General features: G+C 38.6%; 2 protein-coding genes across 3 annotated transcripts in view; one reads left to right on the plus strand and one right to left on the minus strand.

Moving 5' to 3' along the window:
• The window catches only part of si:ch211-106h4.9 (rab effector MyRIP), a gene marked incomplete in the record, with an annotated part of 24,774 nt that extends 16,953 nt beyond the window's left edge, over positions 1-7,821 (plus strand). The window contains 7 exon segments of one of the 2 annotated variants that reach the window (XM_035670851.1): positions 49-605; positions 1,387-3,438; positions 4,297-4,476; positions 5,149-5,310; positions 5,496-5,594; positions 5,703-5,763; positions 6,386-7,821. In XM_035670851.1, the coding sequence (XP_035526744.1) occupies positions 49-605; positions 1,387-3,438; positions 4,297-4,476; positions 5,149-5,310; positions 5,496-5,594; positions 5,703-5,763; positions 6,386-6,402 (3,128 nt within the window). 2 annotated transcript variants of the gene reach the window in all.
• Positions 7,678-17,768, minus strand: LOC118334789 (plexin domain-containing protein 2-like). Its single transcript, XM_035670854.1, has 14 exons — positions 17,431-17,768; positions 14,600-14,829; positions 13,778-13,921; positions 13,460-13,529; positions 12,926-13,048; positions 12,710-12,828; positions 12,539-12,638; positions 12,316-12,411; positions 11,948-12,029; positions 10,629-10,689; positions 10,304-10,523; positions 9,040-9,075; positions 8,641-8,798; positions 7,678-7,893 (listed from the first exon to the last, which is right to left on the minus strand). The coding sequence occupies exons 1-14, from the start codon at positions 17,549-17,551 to the stop codon at positions 7,678-7,680; spliced, it is 1,776 nt and encodes a 591-aa protein (XP_035526747.1). The 5' UTR covers positions 17,552-17,768.
• Between the last annotated feature and the right edge of the window lie 974 nt (positions 17,769-18,742).

Raw genomic sequence — 18,742 nt, forward strand, 5'->3', positions numbered from 1 at the left:
GTTTGTGTGTGTGTGTGCGTGTCTGTGTGTGCGTGCTTGCGTACGGAGGTGTGTCCTCAGTGCTGAAGAGCCCCGACGGGAACTGGATTGCCCTACAGAGCGCCCAGCTGTCGCGTCCCAGCCTGTTGACCAAAAGGAAGAGCCTGGTCTTCAGTGCCTTGGAGAAGGAGTCCGAAGTGGTGTCTGCCTACGAAGGCATGGGCTCTGACAACGAAACCAGACCTGAGGCCGACACCTCCTGGAGTGCTGCCCTCCAGCAGTTCCACAAGAAGATGAATGATTCTAACTTCAACCCGCAGGACTCTGACGACACGACCCCGTCCCCGCCGATGGACCGCCGAGGCAGCGAAGACTATCTGTTTGCAGACTATGAGGGGAACTGGAAGCCTAATAAACCTCTGCTGGCCCTCTTTAGGAAGAAGGTGCCCATGGAGATCCGGCGACCTTCATCAGCCCCAAGGACAAGCATCATTGACATGAACTTTAACGTAGATGGAGCAGGAGAGGAAGAGGAGGAGAACAAGGTGGATGCAGAGCCGGAAGTGGAAAAAGTCAAGAGATCACGGAAGAAAAGGAAGAGTAAAAAAGAGTCTTCTTCTGTGATGGTAAGAAATAAATCACACTAAACTACAAACTGATGAGCTATAATTAGAATGAATTATTATCTTAATTATTCACAGCAGAAACTAACAAAATAATGATATAGCCAAGAAGGTTTTATATAACCATGTGAAACTGCCAATTCTGGAACAATGACATGTTACATTTCTTGTAAATCTTTGTAGTGTACATAATAAAATCAGTAGAGTTGTTAAATAATTTGTGTAGGACATAGAAATGTAATATAAATATGTGAATGCAGAACTGCACTTGCAGGAAAGTGTATCAAAATATGAAATTAATTCCTTTAGAGCTGAAACTATTTACAATTATTAACTATTTTGATATATGAATGATCGTTGCAGTTGTTTAATCAAGCAAAAATAGCAGATATTCTCTGGTTTGATCTTCTCAAATGTGTCAGTGTGCTGCTTTTCTGTGTTTTTTAATGATTTTAAATTCAACATTTTGAGGCTTTAGAGTTGATTAGGCCAAATGAGGCATCTGAGTTTATTTTGTTGTTTTTTTATTTTGTTTTTTGACATTTTTTGACCAAAGGATAAAGATGTAATCAACTGAATAATCAAATATGAAAAGAATCATTAGATGCCACCAAAAATTCCTTTTGAACTAATTATAGAAATTCCTGCACTCTTGCCTTCCCTCGTTTGGTATTAATGGAGTGGACCAAATACTCGGATACATTTCCATTATAAGCTGCCCAAATGCTGAATCTACAGTGATTATGAACATATATTTTTATTTTCTATTATTTCTTACATTCAGGATTACAGTAAAAAAGACAACCCCTCTGATGCTGTGACCCCTGACACTTTGACCTCTGAAACCCCGACCCTTGAACCTTATCACCTTGACAGTGATGTCACCGGACACAGAGCCAATCAGACGGACCGGGAGCTCACGTTAAAACTACAAGTAGCAGGCCGAGTTACTGACTGCTCCACTGGAGAAGAAGAAGTTGATGGAGCGAGGGATGCTGGTAGTGATGGACAGACGGAGGAAAAGAGACACAGTAGCGAGGACAGACATGAAGACGATGAGAGGCTGTGGAGGATGGAGATCGACTTGGATGAAGGAAGAACGGAGGAGGAGAAAGAAGAAGATGATGAAGAAGAGATGAAAGACAGATTATACATGCTTGTCGCACAGTCCAGACTCACATACTTCTCCTCCACCGATGATGAGTTAGACAAAGTGGGTCAGAGTGAGGAAGAATGGGAGGCAGGTAAAGGTGAAGATGAAGAGGAGGAGGAGGAAACGACGGACAGACTTGCTTCTAAACTCTGTCAGCTGGAAAGAGAAGTGAGAGCGAACCAGTTCTCCTCTACAGAGGATGAGCTGAACAGAGTTGGCGTCATGGATGAGGAGAATCACACAGGAGAGGAGGAGGAGGAGGATGGGAAGTATGAGGAGCTGGCGGTGAAAGTGTGCAGATTAGCTAGCCAAGTCAACGCCACCCAATTCTCCTCCACGGAGGATGAGTTAGACAGAGCAGGTCGAGGTGAAGAGGGGGAGGAGCCAACAGACAGAGAGACACTGTGGAAACTGCAGGCAGAAAAAGCCGTCCAAGCTGCTCAACTGCGCGATTTGTCCAGTCTAGTCAGCCCTTCTCCGTTTTCTTCCGCTGAGGATGAGCTGGATAGAGTTGGAGAGAATAAGGTAGTAGGTGAAGGGAGCTGTATGTGGGAGGAGGCAGTGGGAAAGAATAAGGAGAGGAGAGAATCGTTTGGACATTTGGATGAGAAAATGTTTGATTTAGGGGATGAAAATGAGGAAAGAAAGGAGAGCAGCGATAAAAATGAAACAAGAGAGAGTGTTTGGGATATTCTGACTAAAAATGTCCAACAAGGCAAGACGGAGGGAAAGAAAGATTGCACGGAGGAGAGAGTAACAGAGGAGACTCAGGATGAAAGGATGGCGAAGGGGGATGTATGTGAAGAAAAAGTAGATTTGAAAGAGGCTGAAAAAGCAAAAGAGACAGAAAAAGAAGAGATGGAAGCAAAGAGAACGGAGGAGATAATAACCTTAGATGAGACAAAAGTCCAACAAGAGAATCCGCCAGAGGCGAACTGGCCAGACAAACAGGAGGGAGAAACGAGACAGGAAGAGGAAAAGATCAGTGAGAGTCAGGAGGAATGGGACACAGCAGCAGAAAGTGATGAGGAAGATGAAGAATTTGACAGAATAATCAGCAGCATGTTGTTGATGACTTTGGAGGACATGCAGGGAGAGACATTAAAGGATGAAGCCGCAGAGAATGAGATAACCGATAGAGAGCCAGAGGAAGAAGAGACAAATGTAACAATAAGGGGAGAAAGCGGATTCGCGGACAACAATGTTGCGCAAAGTACAGACACATCAGGGGAGACAGGAAACGCAGAAGAGTCTCAAAGTCAAGGCGACAACGTGATGCCAGAGTTGGCTGTGACGGAAGGACCGGGAGAATATGTAACTGAGCAAATTGGAGGAGATATCTCCAGGAAAAAGGAGAGCGGAGACGCTACAGGCGGAAATGAAAATGGGCAGCAGGAAAAGGATACAGGTGCACAAGAAAATAGAAATTTAGCAAAAGAAAATTCTCTAGTTATGGCAATTGAAGAGACATTTGATGCCAAACTGACATATAAACAAATAGTAGTGGATGACGATGAAGAGGAGGACAGAGAAGAAGTCTCAACTGAGTGGCAAATGATGGCAGAAAGTAAAGAAACGGATGAAAGACTTGAGGAACCCAAAGAAGAAAATGCAATCGAGGTGGAGCAGAGCAGCACCTCGTCCCTTCAGGAAGGTTTACTGTCAGCAGAGGAGATTCAAATCGTAAGCATTGTAGCTTCTAACTTGTTTTTTAATCTCGCTCTGGACAGTGATGCATACGTGCAACATTACATAACGGTCAGTCACTTACAACCACATCTCAGTCTTTTATCAGGAGAAACCTGGTCAGTGGGTGTCGTGTTGAAATTAGACTTCATTAGACTTCATTTGAAAATTACCCATCATCCTGTAGCTGCCACATGTGGCCACAGCAGAAGTACCATAGGCTCACTTTTGATCTGAGTAACTCTGCTTATTAACTTTTTCTTTGCAATGTAACTAACTACTTAACAACTGACAATCTGCTTGATGTCGATTTGCCTGTGTGTTTTCTTCTCCTCTGTGCGCTGTAGGGTAGTGACATGGAGCTTTACAAAACAGTACAGTTTATATCAAGTCTGCTGGAGAAGGTGAGAACTGGTCTTGCTTTAGGAAGGCAGCATAGTGATGATTGCTCACTTTTTCTTTTCCTTTTTTCCCCTCATTACTTTCATGTTTTTCATGCATGCAACTAATTTCAATATGTTCATGTATTTTCCACCTATTAATTTATCACGTATTAGCCAATCACTGTTACTCTACGAAAAAGTGTGAATATAACTGTTTGTTCCTTCCTTTTTGTTTTTAACTTTTTAATAATGTGTCTGCTTGAGTTTAATTTAAAGCAGTAAAGTATTTGAGTTTTCCCTTTAATTTAATAACCTGAGTTTGACTGAAGAGCATTAGTGTCCCAAAAACCCTTCAGTGTACAAAGTTTAAGGCTAGTAATTACATAAAAAAAGGTCTAATTAGACTTTATTATACTGAAAAACATCAGGTATAACAAAGACATCACTCAGCCTTCCTGTCTGTGTGTTGCAGAGGTACTCGGCGGTGTCTCTGCGCAGCATCACCACTGAGGTCCTGAAGGTGCTGAACGCCACCGAGGACCTGCTGCAGGGAGTGGAGGGAGGAGACGACCCCCGACTCTGCACCACCTCACTGCCCCCCCACACTGACCCCAAGAAACTGGATCAACAGTTCTCCAGACTGGAGGAGAACGTAAGTTCAGTTTTATTTCAGTTTCAGTTTTATTTCAGTTTCCATTTTATTTACTGCACATTGAACTGTTTGATAAAACTGTATAATTGCTGGCCAGATTTCAGCTGATGACACTTATGTGTAGTAATAATATACTGAAGACCAGCTCAATCTTATGCTTACGTCTGCATTACTGTCTGTAAGGAGCAAAGATGATAGATTGACACAATGAGTGCAGTTAAAGATCCCCTCCAGACATGTATTAAGACATATTTCACTGTAAAGTCCATTCTCAGTGTACGTCACTGCCAAATATAGAAGGGTTTGTAGAAATACTTTGCTTTTGTACTCTACCATGAACTGCACTTGCATAGGGTTTCATTTTATAATACAGTAATTGATTAACTGCGTCTTAAAGGGAACATAATGCACGTTTCCAGGTTCACATTTAGATTTTGGGGATCAAATTGCGGCTCCTTCCTCTGGGTCAAAAATCCGTTTAAGCTGCTTCTTTACTGTGTGTAAGTTATTTGTGGTGATTCCAGTAGTAACCTGAAGGTTAGAGAAGTGTATGAAGCAGGTTGTTTATTCACATATCAGAACTGGTTCTGAAAACTTGAAGGGTAAAACAAGAGGAGTTTACATAATTGCAGTAATTGAAGTTGATCTTGTGTTGAACTGGATATACTGCAGGTGTACGTAGCAGCTGGTTCCGTGTACAGTCTGGAGGCGGACCTGAATGACCTCGAGGAGTGTGCCAGGGGCATCTGCAGTGGCACTTCTGATATGGAGCTGTCCTTCCTGGAGGAGCAGGTAGCATCAGCAGCTGCCAAAGTTCAACAGTCTGAGCTACAGGTGAGTCGATGCTGCACATTTTATATTTATAAAGTGTTTTGCTGCTTTTTATTAGATATGAATACTTAGCTGTGTGATGAGTTCTGGTGTTTAAAAACATAGATTTACCTTATGGAAAGATTAAGAAGTAAACTGTAACACCAGGCTGAATCAAACGTACTGTATTTGTGTTGTTTCTGCTCTAGATTTGTGACATCTCGGCCAGAATTGCTGCTTTGAAGAGCGCAGGCCTCGATGTGGACCCTCAGTCACGCACCACTAAGACCAAGACCATTCCAGTTATGGTGCTGTACCTCTTAATATACATCTTAACATAGGAGTATAACTACCACAACATTATTCTTGTATAACAAAAACAAAAACCCTTATGTTTCACACACATGTTTCTGCAGCATGTCACCCTCGACTCATCTAGACAGCTGAGAAGGCGATTACCTGCACCACCAGTGAAAGGTAAGAAACATTCTTGGTTAAGTTTGTTATCAAAATGTGACTTTAGAAAGTTACTGAGCTGCATGATATGGTAAAAAAGGTCATATTGTGATCGTTTATTCTGGGGTCTGACTTGGAAAAGGATCCCTGACTTACTACATACTCCTAACCTGCTTGGATTTATTATGTAGTATACACATTATTTCATCAGTTTTAATTTAATCTTTGGCGCTCCAAACCAAATAGTAAGTATTTGTGAAGAATTAAGTGAAAGTACTGTCACAAAATAATTCAAAAATGCACTGATTTAGCTATTTCCTGCCATTTATGAAATATCCACCTATTTAAGGATCCAGTGTGTAACTTTTAGGAGGATCTATTGGCACAAATTAAATAATATCAAACACTGGCTGTAGATAGAGCCGTAGTTTCTCCCACCGACGCAGCCCGTTGTCATTGTCATGTCATCAAATACAGATGCCAGTGGTGTTCAGTTAGTTGCAATCTGCAATTTCGCCTCTAAATCCTACACACTGGTCCTTTTAATGAGAAGTACTGTTTGACTAAAAAGACTAAAAGTACCTCAGATCACTTTGTAATTGGATTATAAATAATATTTTATCCCTACTTGTTTCTTTCTCAGAAGAAAACGAAACGTAGATCAAAGACCTCGGACCTTCACAGGACCTCCAAGTGCCTTCACCGTCACTCTGCAGCCTACAGGCCAGTCTCAAGTGACCCATTCGACACCAGTTGCCTTAATGTCATTTTTAACTAAACATGCCTCAAATAATTCGGCACACTAGTACTGTATGTATTTGGTGGAGTTGTGCTGTATGTCACTGACTGTTGAATCTCGTGTCATCGTATCAAAATGTAGATTAAACTACTTTATTAGACTGATGACCAAACAGTTTTGAAAATGTATCACCGTTGATCAATCCCTCAGCTCACTAAATGTAAGAACAACAAAATGACTAACATTTGAGTTTAGAGAGTTTTTTTAGATGTGAGAAAACTGGTTAAATTATACAGCATGTATACAAAACAATCCTTATATTTTAATTTTGACATCACTAGTCATCTATTTTACTTGCTGACGAATAAAGCTCAACAAATAGTATGACTGAAAAGACAGTAAAAATGTCAGCAGTACAGCTACTGAATAAAAAAAAAAATAATAATGCAGTTTACACCGTTTTACCGTTATATCAAATATACAGATTACACATACATGGGAACAATTTGTAGAAAATGTTGCAAGACTACACCATGTCTAAAATAAATATAGATCTGTATTTTTCTGTGGATGTTTGTAATGTTGTAGTATACATATGTTTTATGCCTTCATTAAGTTCAGAAAATAAAGGAAAAATTATCAAAGTTTGCCGACATTTTACTTCACTGAGAAAATATTGAGATAAACAACAGTGAAAACACTGGGCACCCTGTTTGCCCCTCAGATGAAGGTGGGTGTAATGGTGAGGAATTTAGTCTGTATTTTTGAGATGAGGAAATGACACCCGAATATGACATTCCTCCTTGTGAAGAAGGTGTGGGAACGACACATAACGGCTCTGGAAAATAACAGCCGTCTTTGAGAGAAATGGTCTCAAAACAAACATTCAGCAGCCGTCACACCTCACTCTTTGTGATGCTGCAGTAAACACACGTTTTTATCTTTTTTCTGTCATGCAGTCAGCCCAATGGCTCACCGAGCTAATGCAAACATGAAGCCAAACTGTTATAAAATATTCTGTAGTTACAATTTCCTCACAGAGGTTTGATGTTTTCCTCTCTGAATGCTCAAATTCTTAAAATGAACTCAAGCAACAGCCGAATGGAAACAAAAAGTCTCAGCATTTCAAGGAAGGAATGCTTACTTGCATAGAGAACCAGCTCTGTCCCAAAGCCTTCTGGGATATGTAGTTTTGGTCAGGAGCTTTCTGAGACTAGGAAGCGCTCCCTCTGATCAGGAACTATGAATCCTTCTTTCTGTTCACTCTCTCTTCTGTCTGACATGACAAAAGACTGTTTGGGGTCGATGACCACCGTGCCGTCTTTGTCCTGACCGGGAGCCTCCACCTCGGCGTAAGAGGGGCGACCTGAGCCCCGCCTGAACTTCATGATTGGCCAGCGGGTCGGCCGCCGCTGAGGTGGGGGAAAATAACAACAGAAATAATAATTAGAAAACAAAATTAAGACACCGCTGTTCCCTGCTTTCAAAAAGGCCAAATATTTCCATCTAAATCAGAGTTTAAAATGTTGGAAGATTAAAAAAAACAAAACCCATGTATACAAATTACAAGGTGATCTCCCAGTAGTTGTCAAGATATCTTGCTCTAGATCAGTGGTTCCCAACCTGTGGTTTAAGAGGCCTTCTTGATTTTAAGGGGTATAAGAACACAGTAGACCTGTATCTCAGCATTTGGGAGATATCTGGGAGGAAAAGTAAAGTACATTTTCTAAAAGAAACAATGGCCGACCTTCAGGGACAAGAAAACACTTAAGAAGCCTATTAAGTATGTATGACTGTTCAAAATTCATCCAAATCAATAATTTTACACAACCTTCTCAACCCGGGTTCATTGTACAGTTTTGAATATATTAAATATCCATCATATATGTCACTTAGTCAGGGGGCGTCGGTACTAAATGATAGAAAATAGGTCCTTTGAGGAAAAAGGTTAGGAACCACTGCTTTAGATTACATTGTTGGAAGGACCAACTTCTTACCTTTAGGCCCGACTGCTTGCCATTCATTTTCAAGTGAATGTATTTTGACCAATAGTATGAGGAGATGAACAGAAACCAGGAAGAATTAAAAGTGCATGGTGCTCTTTCAGGGGATTTTCTTTGGGTTAGTACAGAGGTACACAGCAGCTGGGTGTCACCAACCTCCATGAAGAAGAGGCTGGCGCTGGAGGTCGGGTGGTTGTACATGTAGACAGACAGGAGGACAGCTGCTGCCATGATCACCGTCACCATGACGATGCCTGCCATTAGACCAATCTGCAGCTGCTCATTACTCTCCCCTGGGGGCTCCTTATTTTCTGCTGTACAGACGTGATGATGAGACTCTCAGTGATATTACAGACCAACTCCACAGACGCACAGGGGGGACACTCGAGGAGCAATAAGAATAGCACACACATGCAGATAGCTTCACTTGTTTGACATGTGCCATCAGAATTATTAAAATAATGCTGTAATCGCATACAAATCTTGAATATAATAGCTTTAACAATTTAAAGTTTCAGGTAAATATGTGAATTGACCAAAAAACAATTAACTTACGTGGTTCGTTGATGTGCAAAGACATCTTCGTGTCATCTAGACAAAAAACAATGACAAACATTATTAGTAGTTGTATGACTTTAATGTAAGGCAGTGGTTAAAAACTTAAGGGACCCCTTTCTTCTAAGGAATAAACGGACAACCTCTGACACATTTTATGGCTATTTCAGATTTTATTCAATGCTTAATAATAATAATAATAATAATAATAGTACAGACCAAATGATAAACTATACCATTAACACATATAGTGAACTCAAACTATAGGGCATCTCTGTAAAACGAGATCATTTACTGTGCATATTGCATTAGAGACAAGTTTTCCGGACCTTTTTATACAATTCTCTGGCTGCATTATGTATTTTAATTGTTTTTATAATCATACATACTCAATAAGCTACTTTTTTGACAAATTTAGTGTTTTCTTCTTCCGGACTCATGGTAATTGTTCTGTTCGCACTCTACTGATGCAGGTTGAGGCTGTTTAGCTGAGAGTGAAGGCTCTGTGAATATAGCATGTGTTCAGGTCTTCAAAGTGTAGATCTTAAATACAAATCTAAACTTTAAAAATAACTGATTGATAAGGTCCAATTGTACTGTAGGGGTAGTTTTCTGAGTCGTTAGTTTGGTAGTTTTTAAAGTGTATCCTTTTAATTTAGCTTTTGTAAGTTTTTAATAAAATACTTGAGTGTACTTGACATCATTAAATCTTTTTAGTTCCCCACAGGCATCACAAATTGGAACAAAAAGACATTTTGTCATTAACTTTGGGACTTTTTTTAAATACCTTTTCGTCTAGCTAAATAACACATCGGTAAAATAAGTGATTTTGTTTGAGTAGGACATTTCAGCTCACAAACAATAGCCACCACAGCCTAAGATAACAGCCGTATATTCTGACCCAACTAGAGTGATACACATACATTTAGTCATCCTTCAGCAGCTGAGGACACTATGCAGTATTTAACATGGCGCTGTATACACTCAGCTATGAGCTAACAGAGGGCTGGGAAATAGCTGACCACTTGACCCTCTCACTGTCAGGCTTTACACAACACACTGGGTGTGGATACCATGCAACAAGTATTAATTCGTAGGATGGTAATGAGACCTGCCCCGCCTTGAGCTATAATCTAAATGAGATAAAATGTTAAAGACTAAAATTAAAATTATAAAAAGGAGGACCATAACTCTAAATACTGCAGTTTTAAATTAATGCATGTTTGGTTTACTACAGATGATTTGAAAGCATTTGTCAGCTTACCTTCTGCAGGTTTGCTGGTAGGAGGCTGTGGAGTGGATGTTCTTCTGCTCGTGCTGCTGTGTATTGAGGGTTTGGTGACAGTGGACGTCTTGCTGAGGGAGGTGGAGGTCATGCTGGAGGTCTTCTGCTGCACTGTGGTCGTAACAGGAGTGGTTGTGTGTGTGAGGCGAGATGTGGCATTTGTGACGTCCGTCTTTCGGAGACACCAGGGATCTCTTCTCTGGACAAAAACAAACATCAGTCAACTCTTGTACAGACAGATGGAAGTTCTAACTCAGTTAAACTTTCTGTAGTTTACTTAAATAATACTTAAAATAACGACAACCTCCTCCGGGCAGCCGAGGTCAACCCAGTCCTGCCGGTTACGATCGAAGCCACTGGAGCACCTGAGAAAAAAAGTAAATGTTATTCATGTATGGAGAGTATAGTGGAGCTGTAATTACAGGTTTACCCTCACAAACATACTAAATACTGTAGACAAGTCTAAATCAAGTGTTGGATTTTTGTTCACAACCTAATATTGTTATTTCTTAGCTAACAGCTGATGATTTGTTTTAATTTATCAGGCATTGTTTAAATATGATATAGTGATCAGAATCAAGGTGTGGGTAGGGGTTCATGTATAATATACTCACTTACATTTAAAAGTCCAGTGTGTAACATTTAGGAGGATCTATTAGCAGCAATGGAATATAATACTCATAGGTATGTTTTTGTTACCTTAGAATGAGCCGTGTTGAACCGCCATAATTCTACAGCAGCCCAGAATGGAAAAACAAAATGGTTGCAATGTGCAACTTCAGCACTAGATGCAACTAAATCCTACACACTGGTCCTTTAATTCTCCCCTACAACAGGGCAGCATGTAGTAAAGCAAATGGAAAAGAACAAAGCCGTTGTAAATTCATTTAGTCTTAAAGGATAGGTTGATATTTTTTTTCCAAGTCACATGGCACACACTAAAGATTATTGTTCGCTGTGATAGTTTCTCCTGTACAATTATACATAGTCATCAATCTGTGCAAAAATGCATTCAGTGAAGCTAACACGAGGTTTCTAAGCTGGCCGTAACATAAGATATCAACTGAATTTGACCCAAGTAGACCACTGACTGTCAGCTTTCTGTAGATTTTGTTCCCCCATAACCTACATGGAAATAACTTCTCAGTCTCTATGTGTTCAGTATGGACAGGAGGACCACTTACAGCAACCAATAACTTTAAACTCTTTCAATACTAATATGGGGATTTGAGTATTATTTTTAAACAGACTCAAAAGACTGAATCTATTTTTTAATGTGCAAACCATTTACTGAAAAATGCATTAATGTTATTTTATATTCCATACCTAAATAAAATACTATAATTGTTGAAAACAAATAGCAATCAAATTTAAATCATATGAGCAGACATCAACACATACACAGTATTTCTGGAATAAAGACTTACTTATAGAAGGAACAACAGCAAGTTGATACATTTATACATTTATTTTTCATATAAAGTCTGCAAATCGACTAAGACTGTCAGACCTGGGTTCAGATACAATTTAAACGTTCCTAAAATGTTCTATTATTTAAAATAAATGTGATAAAATGTGCAGTCAGTGGTACATTATGTGCTCTCCGAGGGCTTTCCAGTTTACCTTTGTAGCCGACTGCACCAGCTACAGTTAAAGCCAATCTGAGCAGTGACACATGGTCCACAGCTGGAGAACTGGAGACATGCTGAGAATAAAGAAAACAGTGAATAGTGAGGAGGAAGAGGCAGCTTTGACCTTTGTAAATTAAACATGAATACATTTTTACCAGCCATCTGCAGCTGCTACTGTATTATCGTCACAACATATATTTTTTTACAATTTCACAGGATAACAAAAGTATAAAATATATAATAAATGTTTAGATTAGGTTGATCCAAATATACAGAATGTGGATGAGAATTTGTGTGTAAACTGTGCGTTTATATTAGCATTAGATGATCTTTAATATACTTTAAATATGAGTAACTTACTAGGGAGAGGTAACATCTCCACAGCTGTAGAATTGGAGATTTTGGACTTGAGCATGTCGACTTTGTGATACTCATAAATGGTTCTCCTCCGAACATCTGGAGCATGTCAGAAAGGATGCAATGTTTTTAATTATTAGTGAGCTCCAGTGCTTCGATTAATATGTTAAATTAGTGATTCAGGAAGTTTTTAATATATATTTTATAGACCAAATGTGTCACTCACTCGGGATCTGCTCGATTTCGTGAATCACCACAAAAGCATCCGACAGACCAACTTTGACAGGGTGATTCTCAGTGCTGATGTCGTTGATGTCTACAGGAATCTATTTAAAACAAACTGTATAATTAAACAAATGTCACATTAACAGAACACGAAGAAGAGAAGAAATGTCACCTCTTTGTATACAAATACGATGCGTCCGTCACTGTGCAGAACAGCCTGGAAAGTGAAAGTTCCCAGACTGATGTTGTCCTGCAGGTGAATCCTGTTCCACTGAACCACCAGTGCTGTGCCTGTGGTAGACATACATAAACACACACACACACATTTAGTATAAATATTCTACAGCAGACGCACAAACAATAAAAGGTTTCTAGTTGTTTCTCTCACCGTTATCAAAGTAAAACACAGTAGAGTTATTCGACAGACTTGGGTCAAAATTTGCCATCAGGGGGGCGATGTACTGAGTGGCTGTGAGCATCCGGTGGATTATATCTCCAGTGTAAATGAAACCTTTGAGAGGAAACATGCAGAGGTTGCCATCAGTCATTTGCATGCAATTGAAGAAGATGTATACAATATTGATTTCAACTGTGGAAACAAACTAGTTCACTCTGTAATTTTACATATTTTTCTTTGGTATATTTGCAGGTTAATCTAGTTATTAAATGTATGCTGTTTGAACTTAAGAATTTTGCTCATGCAGAGTATCTTAAAAGCACACACACTATTGTAATATAAGTATGAAATGTGTGGCTGTGAGAAAAGTAAACAAAACTAATAAAAATGCACTTATATAGCTCTATACAGTATATACCTGTAGCTCAAATTAAGACATCTCTAACTGATTTCAATGTTAAGCTTCATGAATGAGCTCACAACTAGAGAGAAAACATTGTGTGTGCAGGTAAGGACGTCTAAGACCTCCAGTTGCCACGGTGATTTCTTTCAGGATATGACCGTAGAAAGGGAAGTCAAAGGAAAGATTCACTCTCTGAAAACAAAGAAAGGCAAAGAAGTGCAATATCAACTGTATGTTAAAGATGGTCTGTCATATAAACTGATGACACATTATGTAAAATAGCTTATAAGCAGCATTACTGGAACTGGAAGTTTCTGTTCTAATCCGAATAATTTGGAAAGTTTTTTTTACAATACATAGATGAAAAATGTATTCTTCTTACATGAGTCATTGAATTTGCATAAAACACTGATTGTTCCATTCATTCACACATTGCATACCTCAGCTTGTCTGTGGGTGCTGGACAGGAAGCCACTGACCTTCCACTCATCCTCTTCCATCTCACCAACGTTCACCCACAGGTCTTTACTGGCTGTGTCTCCAGGGCCGTAGATTTTAGATGTATAGTAGGCGTGATCAATGTCCTGTCGATAAATGTAGGGATTGAAATGCTTTAAAAAAACAACAACATACATTTAATCGATATTATGGACAGAAAATGTGAAGTGGAATTATGGGAACAATAAAAAGTGTACATTCGTGCCAGTAAGGCTTTCAAGTTTAAGTTTAGGACAGTTTTGTTTGTGGAAAATTAGATGGAGATATTTTTATATTATTAAAAGTAAAACAGGCAATGCTCATCAAGTAAACTCAAAACCAAACTCAGTTTTGTTGCTATTTTCCATAATATTAAAACTTCTGACTCAGTTTTTGCTGTTAATTCGTAACATTCACACTCTTTTATTATTTAATTACAACCATCATCCCAGTTTTAATCTGTTTGCCTGTACCATCACGTTAGATGAGAGATTTTTTACCCCTAAAAAGCTCCAACTCTTTTTCTAAAACATCAAAACGTGAAATAAATGTTCCTATAAACGTCTGGTCATTCTGAAAGTTCAACTATATTATATTGGGAATATTATAGCAGAAAGCTTCAAGACTCTCACTATGAAATGTAATTAAACACCTTCTTTCTTTCTGTGTTTGTTACATTTGTTACCTAAATGTCCCAAACTACTACCCTATTTAAAAGTTAACATCCTAGCAATGTCTGTCGTTCCTTCATCTGTTCATCCTCTCTTTGCTGTAAATAACTCTACCACAATCTGCGTAGAGTTGTCGTGTCCCTCCTCCATCAACAGGTCTGGATCTGACTCCTCTGGTTGGTGCTGGTCTCTGTAGTGGCCCCTCTTATCTGCAGCCCAGCCAGGGGCCCCAGACCTGGTCCTGGATGCCAACCTCTCTCTCTCCCTGGGCTCGTTGTTCCCTCCAACTACGTCCAACCTTCCCTCAGGAGGAGACAGATCCTGTGTGTCAGTGCGGTAGACTCCTGAGGATTAAAAGAGAGGGAGAAAAGTTATTGTTGTTTTGATCCCAATAGCTTAAGCTAAAAAAAAAAAAGCTAAAAACAAAATTAAATAAGCAAAGAACAAGAAACATGACAGCCTCTGCTTTCACAAATATGTGCTCTACACAAATACGCATTTCCACAAAGTTCCTGAATAGTCCGACAACACACATCCAAAATAAATCAATAAAACTGAATTATATTGTCACATTAAAACCATTAAGAGAAAGCAAAACAAGGCAACTCAAAAACCCCAAAACAAAAATAACCTATTCAGCATTCCCTCTACAATATAAGTTCTCACAACTTCACATAATTTTTTAAATATGAAAAACAAGAAATGTTTATAATCAGATGACCATTTCAGTAATTTATCAAGTAACGATATTAAACTAAACTTTTTACGTTCCGGCTTCTCTAATATGAGAACTTGCATTAAATCATTAATAAATATCTTTAACAAAAAGACAAAACAAGCTCACTGAAGACTCGAAATGTGTTAATATATGTGAAATATTTCTGACTCCTTAACAAGCAGCGACCAACTGGTGGGTCCGTCTTTACAAACTTATATAACCTCATTCAAACTAGGGATGTCAATAACGATTATTTTTATAATAAATCATTCTGCCAATTATTTTCTCAATAAATGGATTGTTTGGTCTATAAAACATCAGGAAGTCTTCAGATTCCTTGTTTTGTCCAACCAGCCATTCAAAATCCAACTGTAAGAAAAATGCAATTCTCACACGATGACTCGATTACAATAATAGTTCATTTATTTTAATCGACTATTTAATTCATCGTTGCAGCTCTAATTCAAACCAAACAAACTTAAACTTAAAATTTTCAGTTCAAGAACAAATATATCAGGCTACATTGGGGATTTCACTCAGAAAAAATAGCATAAATCTTTAGTGAAGAGCTTGAAGAACCTGGTACAGAACATATATGATACTGACAGTGTGGAATATTAAGATTATTTTGACAACCTTAAAGCTGCTTAAGGTTGAATAAATATGTAAAACTGTATGTTAAAGGGAACTCAGTGTGGAGAACGCCTCCTCGAACATCTCAAACTTGCATCTTCCTCTCACTTGCAACAGGACATAAACAATTCCCCCAGCGTGGGCCATGTGGCAAACATGTGCGGTCGCCCCCGTCATTCTGTCCTTTCCAGTGACAACAGTGCGTCTTAACTTTTCTCTTCACAGCAGAGGGTGAAAGCATGCTTCACATTCTTCACACCAGCAGGTCCAGGACCAGGCATGCAGCGGTGGGTGTTGTGTCTATATTTCTGTCACATGGTGGCCCTGTAGAAGCCTCATAACCCTCCACCTGTGTGTTAGTTTGATGTGTAGCAGCCAGTGCAGGTTTCATTGTCAGCGGTGGTGTGGTGCTGGGTATACGCAGGGATATGGAGCTTTGGATATACCCCTCTCATGTGCATCATTCAGTAGTTAAAGTAGCTGAATTGTATGATCCTAGGATGGCAAAGGCCAGAGGGAGTAATGAATTCTCAAAATGCATTATTATGTAGTTGTCTCACCTGTTTGTGGGCCAGTATCGATGCTAAATCTGCACCTCTTCTGTGGCTAATGTTAATTTCATAATGACCGATACTCCCTAGAGTCAAGCAGCATTAAGTAACAATGTGCAAATATACAACTGGCCCATTTTAGGTGAACTAAATATGCAAGACTATATGTCCCTGTTTGTAACACTGGGCTGGATGGGCCCCTTAAAAAGAAATTGGGACATAAATTAAGTGTATAGCCACCTCTCCAAGCATCACTACACCACTGATTGTTAGGAAGAGAGAGCAGTTTTATTGTAACTGTAGTGACTACTTCTATACTGTATAATGTGACATTTATCATAAAGTTAAATACAGCTCAACACTTACAGTTGCAGCATCGTCCACAGTTTCCTTTTCACTTAAAATAAACCAAATGTTCCACAATACGGCTGCTTCAGTAACACACCTGAGTCTGATTACACCTTAAATGTCTGTCAGTGACCTTTACACAGTAAGGACTCCCCCACCTGGTGGCCGAAGGTGGAAACACACATAAACACAGGTACATACATAACTAAAATGTATTATTTATTTACGCTGATATTTGAGGTAAAAATAGAGATTTAGAAGAAAAAAAAGAACAAAAAAATTTAATAATGTTACTAATATATTTTGTATTTTGTATATTAAAGAACACATTTTCTGTAATTGCCATATTCAATTAAAAGATATTAGTTGTGGCATAAAACAAACCTTATATCTTTTAAACCAGTGATTCATAATGTATGAAAAGTGATGATAATTAAAAGAAACTGAAGCATCCACGAACATAAAATGACGCAGTAACTAAACACAGGAGTTTATGTTAATGTTAGGTCGGCTGTATAGAGTTATAACATTAAATAACTTCAGCAGTTAAATGATGAAATAAAAACATTAGGTGTAAATACTGTTTTTCTCCTACAATGTACAATATAAATATTCCACTTTTACCAACTTCAACCTAACTTAGACATAAAATGCGCTCCGTTATTTGCGGATTAAGATAATTTTTTATGACTTACCATAAACTGATTTGAGCTTCATGAAGGTGAGTTGAAACTGGAAAACAATGACCAGTCCTGTGATGAGATTAACTGTCTTTATCAGGCTCATCGACATCCTTCCTCTCAGTTCGTGGCGCATCTTCAGACACTGAAACTCGTGAATTGGCGCAATGTGAGTTTTGCGCCTGTGAGAAAACCAACAACTCACTGTTGGTTCTTGTCAAGTTAAAAAGTTTTAACCATTTCTGTGGACTTTCCTAACGCTTACAGTCATGTTGGTTGTTCGTTGTTAAACTTTCAGTCCGCAGATCATCTGTGCGTCAGCGCAGTGTCTCTCTGGACTGATCCGCTGCTGGTGATCCGGTACCCGCGGAAACGCTGCCTTCAAGTGCTGTCGTAATTATCAGCATTATGAGCCCAAATGCAGTGGTGGAGGAGGTATTCAGATCCTTTACTCAAGTAAAAGTACTAATATCACACTGTGGAAATACTGTTACATGTCCTGCCTTGAAAATGGTACTTGAGCAAAATTATGGTTCAAGTATAATCAGGAAAATGTATTAACTGTTCAAGTACTCAATGCAGAATGGCTCCTGTGGCTTTTATTAGTTATTGATATTATATTGTTTTAATATTAGATTATTGTTTCTCAAAAACAGGATTTTACTATCTAATTGGTTAAGGTGGAGCTATTTTTAAAGTAGTTTGTATAGGACTGTAGCTAATGATTATTGGCTGATTGTTTTCTCTATTAATCTAATTAATAATAATAATTAATTAATCTGATGATTTGGTTTGTAAAAATTCTAGAAATGATAAGAAATTCCTGCCATAATTACCCAGAGCCCTAATAGACACCTTCACAATGTTTGTTTTATCCAACCAAATCAAATCTAGTAATTATTTATAACAAATACTGAAATAATTACAAGGAAATGATGCTAATCTGTGAAGCTGTAACCATGAAACAATTTTGCTTGAAAAATGACTTTAATGATTCTTAAAATAGTTGCTAATTAATTCTGTATGATCAGTTAATCAACTAATCATTTCAGCTGTACTTGTGTATATTTTTGTGGGTATTTTAATATATAACAAAACATATTTTAGAAGCTTTACTTTAGCTTTGTAAAGCACCCAAAGCTGTCAGATAAATGTGTTGATTAATGTTTAATGTGCAGTCATCCTTTCACCATAGTAATTCTCCATCTGAATCATTAACTGTATGATAAGATTGTAGATTGTATAATCTGAAAGTGCTGCTAAACTGAAGATAACGAGGAGCAACTGAAGGCAGCAGGGTTCATGTCCTTAATGTACTTCCACCTGT

Source organism: Morone saxatilis, unplaced genomic scaffold (assembly GCF_004916995.1).
Source record: "Morone saxatilis isolate NCDOM2014 unplaced genomic scaffold, NCSU_SB_2.0 Contig23, whole genome shotgun sequence".
Lineage (NCBI taxonomy): Eukaryota > Metazoa > Chordata > Actinopteri > Moronidae > Morone > Morone saxatilis.